The sequence below is a fragment of the Suricata suricatta genome, chromosome 11 (assembly GCF_006229205.1).
Source record: "Suricata suricatta isolate VVHF042 chromosome 11, meerkat_22Aug2017_6uvM2_HiC, whole genome shotgun sequence".
NCBI lineage: Eukaryota > Metazoa > Chordata > Mammalia > Carnivora > Herpestidae > Suricata > Suricata suricatta.
In genome coordinates this window covers 56800830-56817033 of record NC_043710.1, presented here as the reverse complement: position 1 = coordinate 56817033, position 16204 = coordinate 56800830, and the positions used below count along the sequence as shown (strand labels likewise).

General features: G+C 47.3%; 1 protein-coding gene and 1 long non-coding RNA gene across 2 annotated transcripts in view; both read left to right on the top strand.

The window, feature by feature from the left end:
• MAP6 (microtubule associated protein 6) overlaps positions 1-7355 on the top strand; it is a 75048-nt gene extending 67693 nt beyond the window's left edge. The window contains 1 exon segment of the mRNA XM_029957638.1: positions 6191-7355. Coding sequence (XP_029813498.1) covers positions 6191-7214 — 1024 coding nt within the window. The 3' untranslated portion in view covers positions 7215-7355.
• An 8036-nt stretch (positions 7356-15391) lies between these two features.
• Positions 15392-16204, top strand: part of LOC115307071 — a 5932-nt gene continuing 5119 nt past the window's right edge. The window contains exon 1 of the long non-coding RNA XR_003915543.1: positions 15392-15861. This is a non-coding gene — a long non-coding RNA (uncharacterized LOC115307071). The remainder of the gene's footprint in view (positions 15862-16204) is intronic.

Here is a 16204-nt window from a genome sequence, read left to right as displayed (position 1 = left end):
AGAAGCAGCTGTAAAGCAGTTGGTAACGCACCAGCACCAGATGGGGCTGCTGTGAACAGGGAGGGCTCTGTGGGAACATGGGAGGAGCAGTGACCCCTGCAGGTGGAGGGCTCCACTGAGGAAGTGACTCTGGAACTGAATCTCTCCTCCAGGAGGAGGACAGGGGGTTACCAGACAGATGGGGAGGGTGGGGGTGGCCCGAGGCGGGCACGGGGCCTAGAGGAAGCAAAAGCAGCCGTGGGCTGTATGGATGGAGGGCAGAGGCGGTGCACCCAGCTTGGAGACCACGCCTGCAGTGTCATTTTCAGTTCTGGGGGGGTCCCACTTTCCGAAGGATGGGGGTGCCAACCTAGACATGTTGTGAGGAAAGCAGTCGGGACAACGAGGGTTCCGGAAACCAAATATCTGAGCTGTTGTCGGGGGATGTTGCCCAGAGAATCCAGGGAGGACGTGATCGCTGCCCGCATAGCTGAGAGGCTGTCCAGGAGCCGGTCGCGTGGCATTCTCGGAAAGGGCGGCACCGGAGCCCAGAACCCAGCGGGGCAGGGATGGGAGGGAGCAAACCTGACCGAAACACAGGTTTGTGCTCAGGCTCTAAACACTAGGCCACCGGGAGGTATGTGCCCTACCTCGGGGCAGCGTGGGCAGTGGAGGGGGGACCCGTCGGCAGGGAGAGAGTGACAGAACTCAGGACCCAATGACTCTCAGGAGTTGTGCTTGCCTAGAGCAGGCAGGGAAGACTTCTCCAGCAAAGCGACGTCTTTGCCCGGAAAGGGACCTTTGGGCCTCCCTGGGGTCAGGGCCCGTGGGGGTGCCGGCACCCTGGCAGCTTTATGGTGTCCATGGTGTGTGCTTGTGGGTCTGTCCCCTGCTCCCCACACCGAGGGCTCCTGAAGGGCCCAGGTCTCATTTACTCCTGCGCCCCCAGCACAGGGCCTGACCCAGAGCAGAGGCTCAGTGGACTTTGTCCTGTGAGTGGATAAAAGAGAAAAAAATAGAATGAAGAGCGAAAGCGACACACCAGCCACCTGTTACTCGCACAAATGTCTGCAGGTACGACTGTGAGGCAGACACTAGATACTAGTGATGCGAAGATGAACCAGACACAGCCTGTGGGCCAGCAGGAGAGGCAGGTCATTACCAAATGCCAGGATAATTGCTGACATTGAGACTATCATGGAGCTTGTCGGGGAGAGAGGCAGGAGCTGGAGTCCTTGTTTTGAGAATGTTTTGTCTCCTGCAGATTCTTCATAAGAATAATGAGCCTTTCAAAGACGCTTTCCTTGGCCCTCCCCCTCCAGTGGCTGCATTTCCTATACTGCCTTGGAAGCTTTGTTTGTGTCTGGAAAATGTGTGCTCCTGGGCTAGGCCCATGGGGACAGACAGGAAGAGAGCAAAGCCATCAAATTACCGTGTCCACTGTCTCCCCAGCCTTCTGCCAGAGCCCCGAGGTGCAGCCTCTGGGCCCTGGCTCAGCCCCTCTTGCCCATCTTTGCTCCAAGTGAGTTTGCTCCATCCTTTCTACCCATAGGATGTCGAGAGGCCTGGACCTGCTATCCATTAGCTGTGTGGCTGTGGGAGAGTCACTTGCCCACTCTGAGGCAGTTTCCCGTCTCAGAGTAACACAAACAGATTAGATCATTGAGTCCCTCTTTGGAAGTAAAATCTACTAACCCCCCATATTCCAGGGGTCATGCCATGAGTGTTCACATGAACTACTCCTCCCTAGAAGGTGAGCACTGTAATCCGCATCTTACAGATTATGGATGCAGAGGTACAAAGGCCGGCATGCCTGTGATGACATCCCGTGGGCTAGAAAAATGTTGGGTCTTCATTCAAACCCAGCTCTTCTGGCCCCTGACCCAGTCCCTGAACTCCCCACCCCTACCCGTGGGCGGCTCTTTACATTATAAGAAATGATCTATGTTAAAGCACCTGGCACTGAGCCTGGCACATAGCTATTGCTCAGAAAATAGGGATCTCTTTCTTCCTCAGGGCTTTTCCAAGCTGTGGAAGCAGGGGATTCACAGACAGAGCCCATAGGTCCTTGATTTTTGAACAGGGCCCTACTTAGGAGCACTGCCCCAGTTCTGGGCTGCTTTGATGGTTTATCAGGAGACAGTCTAGGGAGAAAAAAAAAGAGAGAAAACCACATGGTGGATTATGGGATTAGAATTGTATGCAAGGGCAGGAATCCAGCAGGAGCGAAGGAAGCCCTTTCTCCAGATACTCTCTGGCAGGGCTCTCTAATCCTGTTTCCAGACTCTGATAAAGCATAGATCCAAGGCCTGGGTGCCTGTGGGTGCCCAGAGGCAATTGCCTGTCTCCCTGGTAACAGGAGGAAGGGCAGAAAATTAAGTTCCTAAGACTTAGGATGTCTCATGTAACCTTGGAACATTAAATTTTGCAGATAAGACAGAGCCCAGCACAAATCTCTAATTTATTCATTTGACAAGTATTTAGTTGAGGTATTCCCTGCTGTTTTAGGTACAGACAATACGGTGATATGCAAAGTCGGCATGGTCTTGCCCTCTAAAAGCTTCAGTCTAGTAGGGGAAACATTAATCCAAAAGATTGTAAGTAATGAGCTGGTTAAGGGGTAGGAAAGAAAGTGTGGGGACCAGGAGAGCCTGAAGCAGCCCACCTGGTCACATGGGTGGGGTCAGGGAAGACTTCCCTGGGAAACAGAGATAGGGGATGAGTACACATTAACCAAGGCAAGAGGGAACAAGAGAATGTTCTTGGAAGAGACAATAGCATGTGCAAAACTGGAAATGGAAAGGAGCAAGGCGCACTGAGGAACAGAACAAGGTCCTGGGTGGCTGGGGGACATAGAGCTAGGAATGCAGTGGGGGCAGGCTGCTCAGCTAGATGGGGCCATGTCACAGGTTTCACTCTTTTTTTTTTTTAATGTTAATTTTTGAAAGAGAGAGAGACAGAGACAGAGCACGAGCAGGGGAGGGGCAGAGAGAGGGAGAGGGAGACACAGAATCTGAGGCAGGCTCCAGGCTCTGAGCTGTCAGCACCGACCCTGATATGGGGCTCAAACTCATGGACCACAAGATCATGACCTGAGCCAAAGTCAGATGCTCAACCAGCTGAGCCACCCAGGCGCCCCTAACAGGTTTTGCTCTTTATGCTGAGTGCCAACGAGAGCTGTGAAGTGTTGTAAGCAAAGGGGGTTGCTTTTTGGACAGGTCATTCTGATTTCTGTATGAAGAGTCGATTGGAGGAGAAGGAAAGGATACCAGTTAGGGGGCTGTGACAGTGATCCGTGGAAATAATGACACAGCTGGTGGAGGGAAAGGAAGGAGGGAAAGAAGTGGGAACACTCAAGAGATAAATGTTAGGAGCTGGAACGGATGGTTCCTGATGGATTAGGTGGAGGTTTTATGGAAGAAGGAGACATCGAGGATGACGGAGTTTCTGGCTGGGGCCATGAGATGAATGATGAACCAGGTCTCAGGAACAATAGTTTGTAAATCTCTCTGTTTGACCTTCTTTGTTGCAGGCACTGTACTGGGCATTGGGGCTGCAGGCCAGGAGGATGGCCCCTGCCTTCAGGGAGCTCACAGTCACACTAGGGGAAACTGACATTAACTGGGGCATCCGTGAATGTGGGAGAGACTGTCAAATGGATCAGCAAGGGAAAGCTCATTTGGAGAAATGCAACCAGGACCTTGGGAGGAAGTGGGGTCTGAACCGAGCCGTCAAGGACAGACAGGGCAAAGCGGGTGAAGGGGGGCAACCCAGGAGGCAGAACCAAGAAACAAAGCCCTGGGAATGTATAAAACAGCACAGGCTGGCCAGGGGACAATGCGAGGAGGGTGAGGCTGCAGGGCTGGTCACCCCCCTCCCTGCCTTCCCCAAGGCTGCCGTGAGGGTTCAGTGACCTAAGTAAGGAGGATATGTGCATTTAGTAAACTGTTACTACAGTTCATAACCACATGATGTCCCAAAGCAAATCTCGAGAATTGTGATTTCATGTTCCTGCCCAACAGGATCATCTGATCCTCTGTTGTAAAACTTCCTGACATTTGTATTGTTATCCTCATTTTATAAGTGGAGAAACTAAGGTCTCTAGTGGGTGAGTAATTGCCCAAGATCTTGCAGGCAATAAACAGCACAGAAGCTTCAAGATAAACCCAACAGGTTGTTCTAGTTTCTGAGAGGGTGAGCAGGCTGGGAGGCAGAGGGGGTCTGTGGCACGCGCTGTCCTGAGAAGATCTGCGGGTGGCTCAGGGCTCCAGATTTGGTTGTGCAGGTGCCCAAGGCCGTGCCCAAGGCCGTGCCCATGCCAAGGACAGCTGGCCTGTGCGCCGACAGGGCTGAGTCCAGCCCATCTCACCTCACCAACCGGCTGAGGGTGCAACTTAGAATCATTCACATAGAAGGCAGTGTGAGGGCAGCTTCTGGTGGCTTTTCTGGGAATGGTGGGGCATTTTATAGACAGGGAGACTGGCGAGGCACTGTGGAGCCACGTGATGGCTTGTCAGTGTCAATGAGAGTTTTATGTTGTCCTTGAGAGTGGTTCTGTCCATAGGAAAACCAATTGAGGCTGCTTTGGTTTCACTTATTATTTTTTAAGGATTTATTTTTAAGTAGTCCCTACACCCAACAAAGGGCTCAAACTCACAACCCCAAGATCAAGAGTTGCATGTTCCATTGACTGAGCCAGCCAGGTGCCCCAAGGCTGTTTTGGTTTTAAAAGTGAATGCTTAATTTATAAAAGTAATACATTTAAAAAATCTAGTAAAATTCAAGTCTCTTTTAAGAGGGGTTTTATAATCTAATTAATTCAGTTCCCTCAAATAACTTAAATTAAATTACAAGTAATTTAAAACAAATGGGGGCACCTGAGTGGCTCAGTTGGTTAAGCATCTGACCTCATATCAGGTCACGATCTCATGATTTGTGGGTTCAAGCCCCATATCAGGCTCTATGCTAACAGCTCAGAGCCTGGAACCTGCTTCAGATTCTGTGTCTCCCTCTCTCTCTGGCCCTCCCTGGCTCACACTGTCTCTGTCTCTCTATCGCAAAGATAAATAAACATTAACAAATAAATAATAAATTAAATTAAATAAGCTTAAAAATATAACTATTGAGTTATCATAAAAGTTCCATCATTGTTTGCAAATTGTTGCAAATTTATAAAATTGTCCTTTCAACTTACAATTGCAAATCAAAATTAATTATTCCATTATACATTTTATATTGGAATCACAAAGCTAATCTGTTAAATATTCTAATATGCCAAATTATTTTAAACATCACAAATATTTTCAAAATCAATCTACATAGATTTTTCCTTAACTTAATACCAAAAAAGAGTAATATTGGGGAAGATTTGATTTATCAATGTTATCATCTCTAATCTTTATTCTAAACCTTCCCATGAGTAAAGACACTTACTAAGGAAACAGCTTCACCAACCAAAGCAATCTAGGGTTATATATGAAGTTAATAAATATATATTTTTATATGTTTATTTATTGGGGGTGGGGGGCAGAGAGAGAGGGAGACACAGAATCTAAAGCAGGCCCCAGGTTCTGAGCTGTCAGCACAGAGTCCGACATGGGGCTTGAACTCACGAACCATGACATCATGAATTGAGCTGAAGTCGGAAGCTTAACCGACTGAGCCACCCAGGTGCCCCTATCCTGCGCTCTTTCTTATTTCTCTCCACATTCAGCCCTTGACAGGGGATTTGGGGGCTGGGGATGAGGGAGGAGCCTTGGAAGGCCCTGAGAAGAGAGAAAGTGTACTGGCCTCTAGGGTCATCTAAGTGGATGGCTAAGATGGGCTCTCAGGAAGGCCCAGATATCATGGAGGAAGGTAGAGAGGCCTGGGTGGAGTGTGGGGTGGACGGGCTGCTGGGATGCCCACAGCCGCAAGAGGACACTGAGTCCTGCTGCAGTACCGCCCTTGTCCGCTAGGTGCCGCCCGCTGTGCCACGCGCAGGTTATAATCAATTGGCAAGCACATTGAATGACTGATTCCTGAGCCTGCCCCTCCCCCTACTCCACGTTCTGTACCAGGAACATGGAAATCAGATTCTCCCTTCGGCTCTCCAGCGAGAGCTGCCCTCCCCAGGCTCCACTAGGCCGAGATTTCTCAGGCAATCTGTGCTCTGCCCAATCCTTGGCCTGGGTGCTGGCCCTCACAGTGACTACCTCTCTCTCCTCTGCAGGAGCCAGAGTGAACTCACCAGTGATTCACATAAGCATCGAGGTCCTGTAGCCACAGAGCCAGACAAGGATCAAAGTACTGTGGGCCCAGGGCCTCTGAAAGATCAAGGTCCTGTGATCCAAGATCATCCAAAAGATCAAGGCCCTATGGTCGCAGAGCCTCTGAAGGATCAAGCTCCTGTGGTCTCAGGGCCTCTGAAGGATCAAGCTCCTGTGGTCTCGGGGCCTCCGAAGGATCTAGGTCCTGTGGGCCCCGCAGCAGTTAAGGGTCAAGATCAGGTGGCCCCTAAGCCTTTAAAGAATGAAGGGTCTGTGATCGCAGCACCAGTAAAGGACCAAGGTTACTTGGTCCCAGTGCCTCCTAAGAATCAAAGTCCTATGGCTGCAACAACAGTTAAGGATCAAGGTTCCATGGCACCAGAGCCTCCAAAGGCTCATGGGCCCATGGTCCCAGTGCCTGTCAAAGATCAAAGCCCCAAGGTGCCTGAGCCTGTGGATCAAGGTCCCATGGTCTCAGCACCAGGCAAGGATCAGGGTCCTATGGTTCCAGAGCATCTGAAGGATCAACGTGCCACGGTCCTAGCACCTATGAAGAATGACAGTCCTGTGCTCTCTGAGCCTATAAAGAATCAAGGTTTAGTGGTTCTGGAGCCAGCCAAGGATCAAGGTGGAGTGGCCCCAGAGCTTCTGAAGGATCACGATTCTGTGCTTGCAGCACATGTCAAGAATCAAGGTCCTGTGGTCCCAGCACTAGTCAAGGATCAAGGTCCCATGGTCCCAGAGCCTCCAAAGAATCAAGATTCTGTGGTCCCTGAGCCTGTGAAGAATCAAGCTCCTATAATCCCGGTGCCTCTGAAAGATCAAGACCTTCTGGTGTCACCACCAGCAAAGGACCAAGGTCCTGTAGTCCCTGAACCTCTGAAGACTCAAGGTCCCAGGGGCCCTCAGCTTCCCACTGTCCCACCTCCACCCCCAGTCATGATCCCAACTGTCCCCCACGTGGAATACATTGAGAATTCCCCTTGATACTCACCCCTCGACACGCCAAGGAAGGATCTGGCGGTGGAAGTGCTCCCTCCCGGGGCAGCGAAGACACATATTTAATCTGCATGAAACATGTTCTGTATAGTCTTGCTGGAATCTAATAAAGCTGGTCCCTCTGGTGCAGCAGGGTCTCTGGCTCTCCTAGAATGTGTGTGTGTGTGTGTGTGTGTGTGTGTGTGTGCGCGCACGCGCGTGTGTGCGCGCACACTCCATCCACATTTAAAAGAAGGCATGTAAGACTCTCTGCATGTATCCATCTGGGTCAGATGAGTCTGAGAAACCCCAGCTCTGCGAGTAGACGGTGCAAGATGGTGGGAATGGGCGAGGCTAGGAGATTGAGGACAGGACACCATAATGAGGATGACAAACCCGTGCCCCTCCTTCCCTCTCCCACAACACTTCACTTCTGACATCACACATAAAACAATTAGCCAACACCAGCTGGGTGTCCTGCGATCTGACTCAGTTCTGACACTATCCCCCCCAGGGCCCCAGGGGGTAGTGTCAGACACCCACAGGTTTTAAGGACTTGGTCCCACACGATTGCCCCCACACCCCCATTTCAGATGCCAATTGAAGCCCCAGGCTGTTATTTATACTTCTGACTGCAGACTATAAATTGGGATTTCCACAACTCCCTACTCGAGTTCAATAATTTACTAGAATGTCTCAAGGAACCCAGGGCAACACTTATTTACGTTTACTGGTTTATCATTAAAGGATAAAGGATACAGGTGAACATCCGGATGGAAGAGAAGGGGGGAGGGGCATGCAGTTTCCACACTCTCGCCATGCCTGCGTCTCAGTACCTGCAGCAACCCAGAGGCTCTGGAGGCTTCATCATGAAGGCGCGGTCAATCATTAACTCAATACCCAGCCCCTCTCCCATTGGGTGATAGGAGTAGGACTTAAAGTTCAAGCTTAGTCCTTCTGGTGACCAGCACCCATCTGGAAGCTATCCAGGAAACTACCAGGAGTTGCCTCATTAAAACAAAGGATAGTCCTGTTTGGGGAATTCCGAGAGTCTTAGGAGCTCTGTGCCAGGAACCGGGGATTGAGACCAACGCGTATATTTCCTCTCCTCTCACAGGTTGGGTCCCATGAACGCCTAGGAACAGGTACCAAGCCACAGCAGGCTGAGCCCCGGACTGGTCAGAGTTGAAGCCCAAAGAGGAAAAAAGAACAGGGACCCATGGGCCCAAGGTAATTCTGGGTGACAGTTTTTCATCAAGGGCTCAGTCCTAAAGCTTACCCAGAGGTCCTGTTTCTAGAGCAAACCAGGCCTCTAATCAGAAAAGTCCCAGAACACTCATGAGGGTAGAACTTAACATCTGCTCATCCCCATCCATGATCCAGGACAGCTCGGCCAAGGCTTCTAAAACAAAGCCTGAGGTCCCTTGTTCATTTACAATAGACCTTTCCTTAGCACCTACTTTATCTCACTCATCGTTGGGCCTGGAAGTCACATTGGTAAAGAAGCCTTGGTCTTATGGCAATTGAAGGTGGTGTGAGGTGAGGCCCTAGGACAACTAAAGGAGTAGCTTTAAGAGGACGGCCAAGAGAGAATACTTGGTGGGGGCAACCCGGAGGGCTTCTCGGAGAAAGTGGTCATGGAGTACAGACAGCTTGGGCAGGGGCTGTGAAGGGTGTGGGCACAAGGGCCGGGGTAAGCCCCTTCTGGAAGGCCTTGAATGAAAAGAACTGGATTTGCATGAGAGCTTGACCAAGGGGTGTGGCAGCTCTGTGGGCCGAAAACAGGGACGAGGCCAAGGTGACCAGTTCTCTGAACCTGAGGTGAGGGAGGGAGGCAGGTGGGGAAGAATGCTGGGGGACTGCCAGCAGGGCCGAAGCTCCACCTCGGTCAGAAACAGTCCCGTGGAGACCACCCCTGTGTGGGCCACAATAACCTCAGCGCCCTGGGGGCCTGGGGGCATCAGGGGAGTTCGGCCCATTGCCAGAGCTAAGGAGCACTCGAACCCCTTTAGGGTCTTTAAGACCCATCATGGGCACATAACCCATTTTAAAGGTCTCTTTTTTTAACAGTTTTTTTTTTTTAGTTTATTTATTCTGGGAGAGAGAGAGAAGGAGAATGTGAGCTGGGGAGGGATGGAGAGAGAGAGGAAGAAAGAATTCTTCAAGCAAGCCCCAACACTGACAGTGCAGAGCCCAATGCGGGGTTCAAAGCCACGAATCATGAGATCATGACTTGAGCTGAAATCAAGAGTCAGATGCTTAACTTACAGAGTCACCCAGGTGCCCCTTAAAGATCTCTTTTTTATTTTTCTTTATTTTAAATATAATTTATTGTCAAGTTAGCCAACATACAGTGTATACAGTGTGCTCTTGCTTCGGGAGCAGATTCCCATGATTCATCACTTACATACAACAGTTTTTTTTTTAATGCTTATTTTTTGACAGAGAGACAGAGACAGAGATAGAGTGTGAGCAGGGGAGGGGCAGAGAGAGAGGGAGACAGAATCTGAAGCAGGCTCCAGGCTCTGGGCTGTCAGCACAGAGCCCGATGAGTGCTGGAACCCATGAACTTCAAGATCATGACCTGAGCCAAAGTCAGATGTTTAACCAACTGAGCCACCCAGGTGCCCCCCATACAACAGTTTTTAAATGGCCCCTTTTAAGGTAGCTCAGCTTGGTTGTTAGAGAGAAACCATCCCAGGAAGTACTGCTGATTTCTAAAGAGTCAATTTTTTGAGCAACTGGTCCCAAGCCTACCTCCTCACTCCACTCCCAATAACACCAGGGCTTTTCTGCCCCCCCCCCCAGAAACCCTCTCTCTGTCTGTCTGTCTGTCTGTCTCTCTCTCTCTCTCTCTCTCTGTCTCTCTCTCTCTCTCTCTCTCACACACACACACACACACACACACACACTCACACACATGCTGCGAGGATTCTTCCTCCTGGCCCAACACAGAGCTTGCTGCCATATGAGTTCTAAGAGTCCGGGCTCTGCAGATGAGAAAAGCCCACACTGAGGTTAAACAAGTGTTATGCGTGGACGCCTCCTTCCTCCTCTCAGCATTCCCTCTGACCCACACACCCAGCCCCATAACACACACATTCCCAAGGGCCAGGCCAATGATAGCGCCATCTCTGTGGCGCAGAGCATCCAGGCGCAGGTGTCCAGGAGGCCACAGGCTAGCGGGGCTCCATCTCTGAAGGAAGTGCTGAGTCAGCCCCATGTGGGGGAGGTTAAGCTCTCCCAGTGACAGGGTCACAATGGAAGAGAAGTGGGCCCAGTCAAAGCTCTGGAGACTTTTAAAAGGAAGGCTGTAAGAAGAACCCAGGGGTCTTTGGTACCAGACCTGTAATGCCAGTGTCAAAGGCCAAGAGATAGTGCAGACAAGGACCCGGCCACCGCTGCTGCGTTTGGCAGCTTATGCTTTCGAGCAGGTGGACCTGGGCACCAGCCCCCTCAGTTCCCTCCCTTGTAAACCATCCTGAGGCAGAAAGTGTCCAGCCCAGTGTGCCTCCAGCTCTCCACTGCAGTGCATGGGAAGAGGGCCCAGTGAGGGAGGTGATGGCCAAGGCCTCCCATCCGGGGCTGGGGTGGGGAAAGGCGGGAAATGAACTGCACTCTCGCAGTCCTTCTCAGAAACCTACTTCATTCCCCGCCGGTTCTCCCAGCCGCAGCTGTTTCCCTCCCCCCCCACCCTCACAGGTCAGCACCTCCATCCCTCCGCCCTCCTGCCACCGCACCTCCAATCCAAGGAAGGACCCTGCTGCCCACCACTCCACCGGCACTGACACCAGGGTCCCGAGGGCCTGGCTGAGAGGGCCAGGAGGGACGGGGAAGGTTGGGGGGTTCTCTGCAAGGACAATCTCTGGTTCCAGTCCATGGCCCAAACCCAGGGCAGCCTGTGTCTGAGCCAAGATCCAAGACTTGGGTACAAAGACTCCAAGCTCAGTCAAGGGGTCTTCTTCAATTTCTTTCATAAGCTTTCTGTAGTTTTCAGTGTATAGATTTTTCACCTCTTTGGTTAGATTTATTCCTAGGTATCTTATGGGCTTTGGGGCAATTGTAAGCAGGATCGATTCCTTAATTTCTCTTTCTGTTGCTTCATTATTGGTGTATAGGAATGCAACCAATTTCTGTGCATTGATTTTATATCCTGCCACTTTGCTGAATTCGTGGATCAGTTCTAGCAGTTTTTTGGTAGAATCTTTTGGATTTTCCATAGAGTATCATGTCATCTGCAAAGAGTGAAAGTTTGGCCTCCTCCTGGATGATTTGGATGCCTTTTATTTACGTGTGTTATCTGATTGCTGAAGCTAAGACTTTCAATACTATGTTGAATAACAGTGACGAGAGTGGACATCTCTGTCTTGTTCCTGACCTCAGGGGGAAAGCTCTCAGTTTTTCCTCATTGAGGATAATATTAGCATCAGGTTTTTCATACATGGCTTTTATGATCTCAGGGTATGATCCTTCTATCCCTACTTTATTAAGGGTTTTTATCAAGAAAGAATGCTGTAGTTTGTCAAGTGCTTTGTCTGCATGTATTGAGAGGATCATGTGGTTCTTGCCCTTTCTTTTATTGATATGATGAATCACATTGATTGTTTTGCAGATATTGAACCAGCCCTGCATTCCAGGTATAAATCCCACTTGGTCATGGTGAATAATTTTTTTGATGTATTGTTGGATCTGGTTGGCAAATATCTTGTTGAGGATTTTTGCATCTATGTTCATCAAGGAGATTGGTCTATAGTTCTCTTTTTTTGTGTGTGGGGTCTTTGGTTTTGGAATCAAGGTAATGCTGGCTTCGTAGAAAGAGTTTGAAAGTTTTTCTTCCATTTCTATTTTTTGGAACAGCTTCAAGAGAATAGGTATTCACTCTTCCTTAAATGTTTGGTAGAATTCCCCTGGAAAGCCATCTGGCCCTGGACTCTTATTTTTTGGGAGACTTTTGATTACTAATTCAATTTCTTTACTGGTTGTGGGTCTGTTCAAATTTTCTATTTCTTCCTTTTTCAGCTTTGGTAGTTTATGTGTTTCTAGGAATTTGTCCATTTCTTCCAGATTGCCCATTTTATTGGTATGTAATTGCTCATAATATTCTCTTATTATTGTTTTTATTTCTGCTGTGTTAGTTGTGATCTCTCCTCTTTCATTCTTGATTTTACTTATTTGTGACCTTTCCATTTTCTTTTTGATCAAACTGGCTAGTGGCTTATCAATTTTGTTCATTCTTTCAAAGAACCAGCTTCTGGTTTCATTGATCTGTTCTACTGTCTTGTTTTTGTTTTTGTTTTTTGTTTTTTGTTTTTTTGTTTGTTTGTTTCAATAGCATTGATTTCTACTCTAATCTTTATCATTTCCTATATTCTGCTGCTTTGGGGTTTTATTTGCTGTTCTTTTTCCAGCTCTTTGAGGTGTAAGGTTAGGTTGTGTATCTGAGACCTTTATTCCTTCTTTAGGAAGGCCCGGGTTGCTATATACTTCCCTCTTATGATTACCTTTGCTGCATCTCAGAGGTTTGGGGCTGTGGTGTGATCATTTTCATTGGCTTCCATGTACTTTTTAATTGCCTCCTTAACATCTTGGTTAGCCCATTTGTTCTTTAGTAAGATGTTCTTTAGTTTTCAAGTATTTGATATCTTACCAAATTTTTTCTTGTGGTTGATTTCGAGTTCCATAGTGTTGTGGTCTGAAAATATGCATGGTATGATCTCGATATTTTTGTATTTGTTGAGGGCTGATGTATGTGGTCTACTCTGGAGAATGTTCCATGTACACTGAAGAAGAGTGTATATTCCGCTGCTTTAGGATGAAATGTTCTGAATATATCTGTCAAGTCCATCTGGTCCAGTGTATCATTCAGAGCCATGGTTTCCTTGTTGATTTTCTGTTTAAATGATCTGCCCATTGCGGTAAGTGGGGTGTTGAAATCCCCTACTCTTATGGTATTTTTATCAATGAATTTCTTTATGTTTGTGATTAATTGATTTATATATTTGGGTGCTCTCACATTTAGAGCATAAACTTTTACAATTGTTATGTCTTCTTGGTGGATAGACCCCCTTAATTATGATATAAGGCCCTTCTTCATCTCTTGTTACAATTTTCATTTTAAAGTCTAGATTGTCTGATATAAGTATGGCTACTCTCGCTTTCTTTTGGCAACCATTAGCATGGTAGATGGTTCTCCATCCCTTTACTTTCAATTTAAAGGTGTCTTTAGGTCTAAAGTGGGTCTCTTGTAAATATCATGTAGCTGTATCTTGTTTTCTTATCCATTCTGTTACCCTATGTCTTTTGACTGGAGAATTTAGTTCATTGATGTTTAGAGTGAGTACTGAAAGATATGAACTTATTGTTATTATGTTGCTTGTAGAGTTGAGGTTTCTGGTGGTGTTCTCTGGTCCTTTCTAGTCTTTGTTGCTTTTGGTCTTTATTTTTGTTCTTCCATCTTTTCTCTCCTCAGAGAATCCACCTTAAAATTTCTTGCAGGGCTGGTTTAGTGGTATTAAAATCCTTTAATTTTTGTTTGTCTGGGAAACTTTTAATCTCTCCCTCTATTTTGAATGACAGCCTTGCTGGATAAAGAATTCTTGGCTGCATATTTTTCTGATTAGCACATTGAATATATCTTGCCACTCCTTTCTGGCCTGCCAAGTTTCTGTAGATAGGTCTGCTGCAAACCTGCTTTGTCTTCCTTTGTAGGTTAAGAACTTTTTTTCCCTTGCTGCTTTCATGATTCTTTACTTGCCTGAGTATTTTGTGAATTTGACTATGATAATGCCTTGTTAATGGTCAGTTTTTGTTGAATCTTGTGGGAATCCTCTGTGCTTCCTGGATTTTGATGTCTGTGTCTTTCCCTAGGTTAGGAAAGTTCTCTGCTATGATTTGCTTACATAACACTTCTACCCTTATTTCTCTCTCTACATCTTTTGGGACCCCTATGATTCTGATGTTGTTCCTTTCTAATGAGTCACTGATTTCTCTTATTTTTAAGTCGTGCCTTTTTGTTTTACTCTCCCTCTTTTTTTCTGCTTTATTATTCTCCATAATTTCGTCCTCTATATCACTGATTCTCTGCTCTGCCTCATCCATCCTGCTGTGGCATCCATTCGAGATTGCAGTGCAGTTATAGCATTTTTTTTTCATCCTGACTAGCTTTTACTCCTTTTATCTCTGTAGAGAGGCATTCTAATCTATTTTCAACCCCAGCTAGCATCTTATTATTGTGATTCTAAATTCTGGTTCATATATCTTGCTTGTATCTGTGTTGATTAAGTCCCTGGCTGTTGTTTCTTTCTGCTCTTTGTTTTGGAGTGAATTCCTTTGTTTCATCATTTTGAAGGAAGAAAAGGAATTAGTAAGGTAAAAAAATGTTTAATTAAAAAATTGAAAACAACACACACACACACACACACACACACACAGAGAAAATCAAATAAATGATTCTAGATCCTAGGTGTGCCTTGGTCTGGTTATTGAAAGAAGCGATTGATTAGAGAAAAAAAAGAAAAAATTAAAATTAAAAAATTAAAACAACACACACACACAAATTCAAATAAGTGATGCTAGATACCAGGTGCCTTTTGGTCTGATTATTGAAAGGAGCTTGATTGATTAGTGAAAAAAGGGAAAAAGGAAAAAAGAAAACAAAACAAAATGTTTGAAAATTTGAGAAAATGAATATGATTAAATAGAATAACTTGAAGTTATGGAAGTAAAATAGAATAGACAATTTTACAAAAAAAAGCAAAAAATTTAATTGAAAAATAGAGGAAATATTTTTAATAAAAATTGAAAATAAGAATAAAGTTTTTTAGCAGGCGTTGGTGGTATAGTGGTGAGCATAGCTGCCTCCCAAGAATAAAGTTTTTTATCTTCCTGTATTCACGTAAAAAAAAAAAGGAAAGAAAAAAGAAAATTGAATAGATGGGCCAGTGAACAGACTGAAATATGATTGATATTACATCATTTGCCCCTAGAAGTTAAACTATAAATCACTTTGTATTCTGTAAACTAAGCAGGTAGAGAGATTTGTGGTGTTCCTGAAGAGCGAGGTTGGTCCACTTGGGTGGGGCGTACTGTAATGGCTCCGTTCTCCACTAGATGGCGCTGCTTTGCTTACTGGGGTGGATCGTTGTGGAGCCTGCAGGTGTGCGCGCGCATGCGCGGGTGGGGTGGAAATGGCACCCACCACCCAGGTATCCATTCTGGTATCAGAAAACTCTACTCTCCCCAACCAAGGATCGCACACCCGTCCTTTTTCTTCGGTTTCCGTCCGCTCCCTGCTTTTGCCTGCCAGTGATAATGCCATCATGTTGCCAGGCAGCACCTCTCTCCTGAGTTTTATCTGAGATGCGGCTGTTTCCTGACCCCTCACTTGGGAGGAACTGCGGCTTTGGCCCGCTCAGATCCTCTGGGGGAGGGTCTCACTGAGCAATGGCTCGGTGACGGCCGCACCCAGAAACTTTCACCGGACCTTGCTGCTGCCGATGTCCAGAGACTTGCGGCTGGGTGCCAGCCTGCCCCAGAAAAAGTTCAAGCGACTGTGCAGCAGGAGTGATGCCGGGATTACGGAAAATCACCAAAGGCCCAACGACCTCCAGACCCACTCTTCTCCTGGGAATTCGCCCTTCCCACCAGAGCACCACAGGTATTTGAGCTGAGTTTTAGACTCTGTGCCCCCTCTGTTTATAGAGTCTTAATGGAATTTAAACCCTCTCCTTTCTCCTTTCTCCCTTTTTAGCTTAGGTCCTGCGGCTGTTTCCACTTTTCTACTTTCTCTCCAGCTGCTTTTGTGGAGGGTGCTTTTCCCATCCTCTCCCCGTCTGTCCTCTCTCCACAAGCAAAAACAGTTTCCTGCCCTCTGCATCTCCTCTCTCCCCCAGGTCACCTCTCCGCGCCTTGTGCCTGCTGAGTTCTGCGGTTCAGGTTGTGCAGATTGTTGTGTTCATCCTCAAATCTGGCTTCTGGGTGGGCAGGGTGGTTTAGTGTTG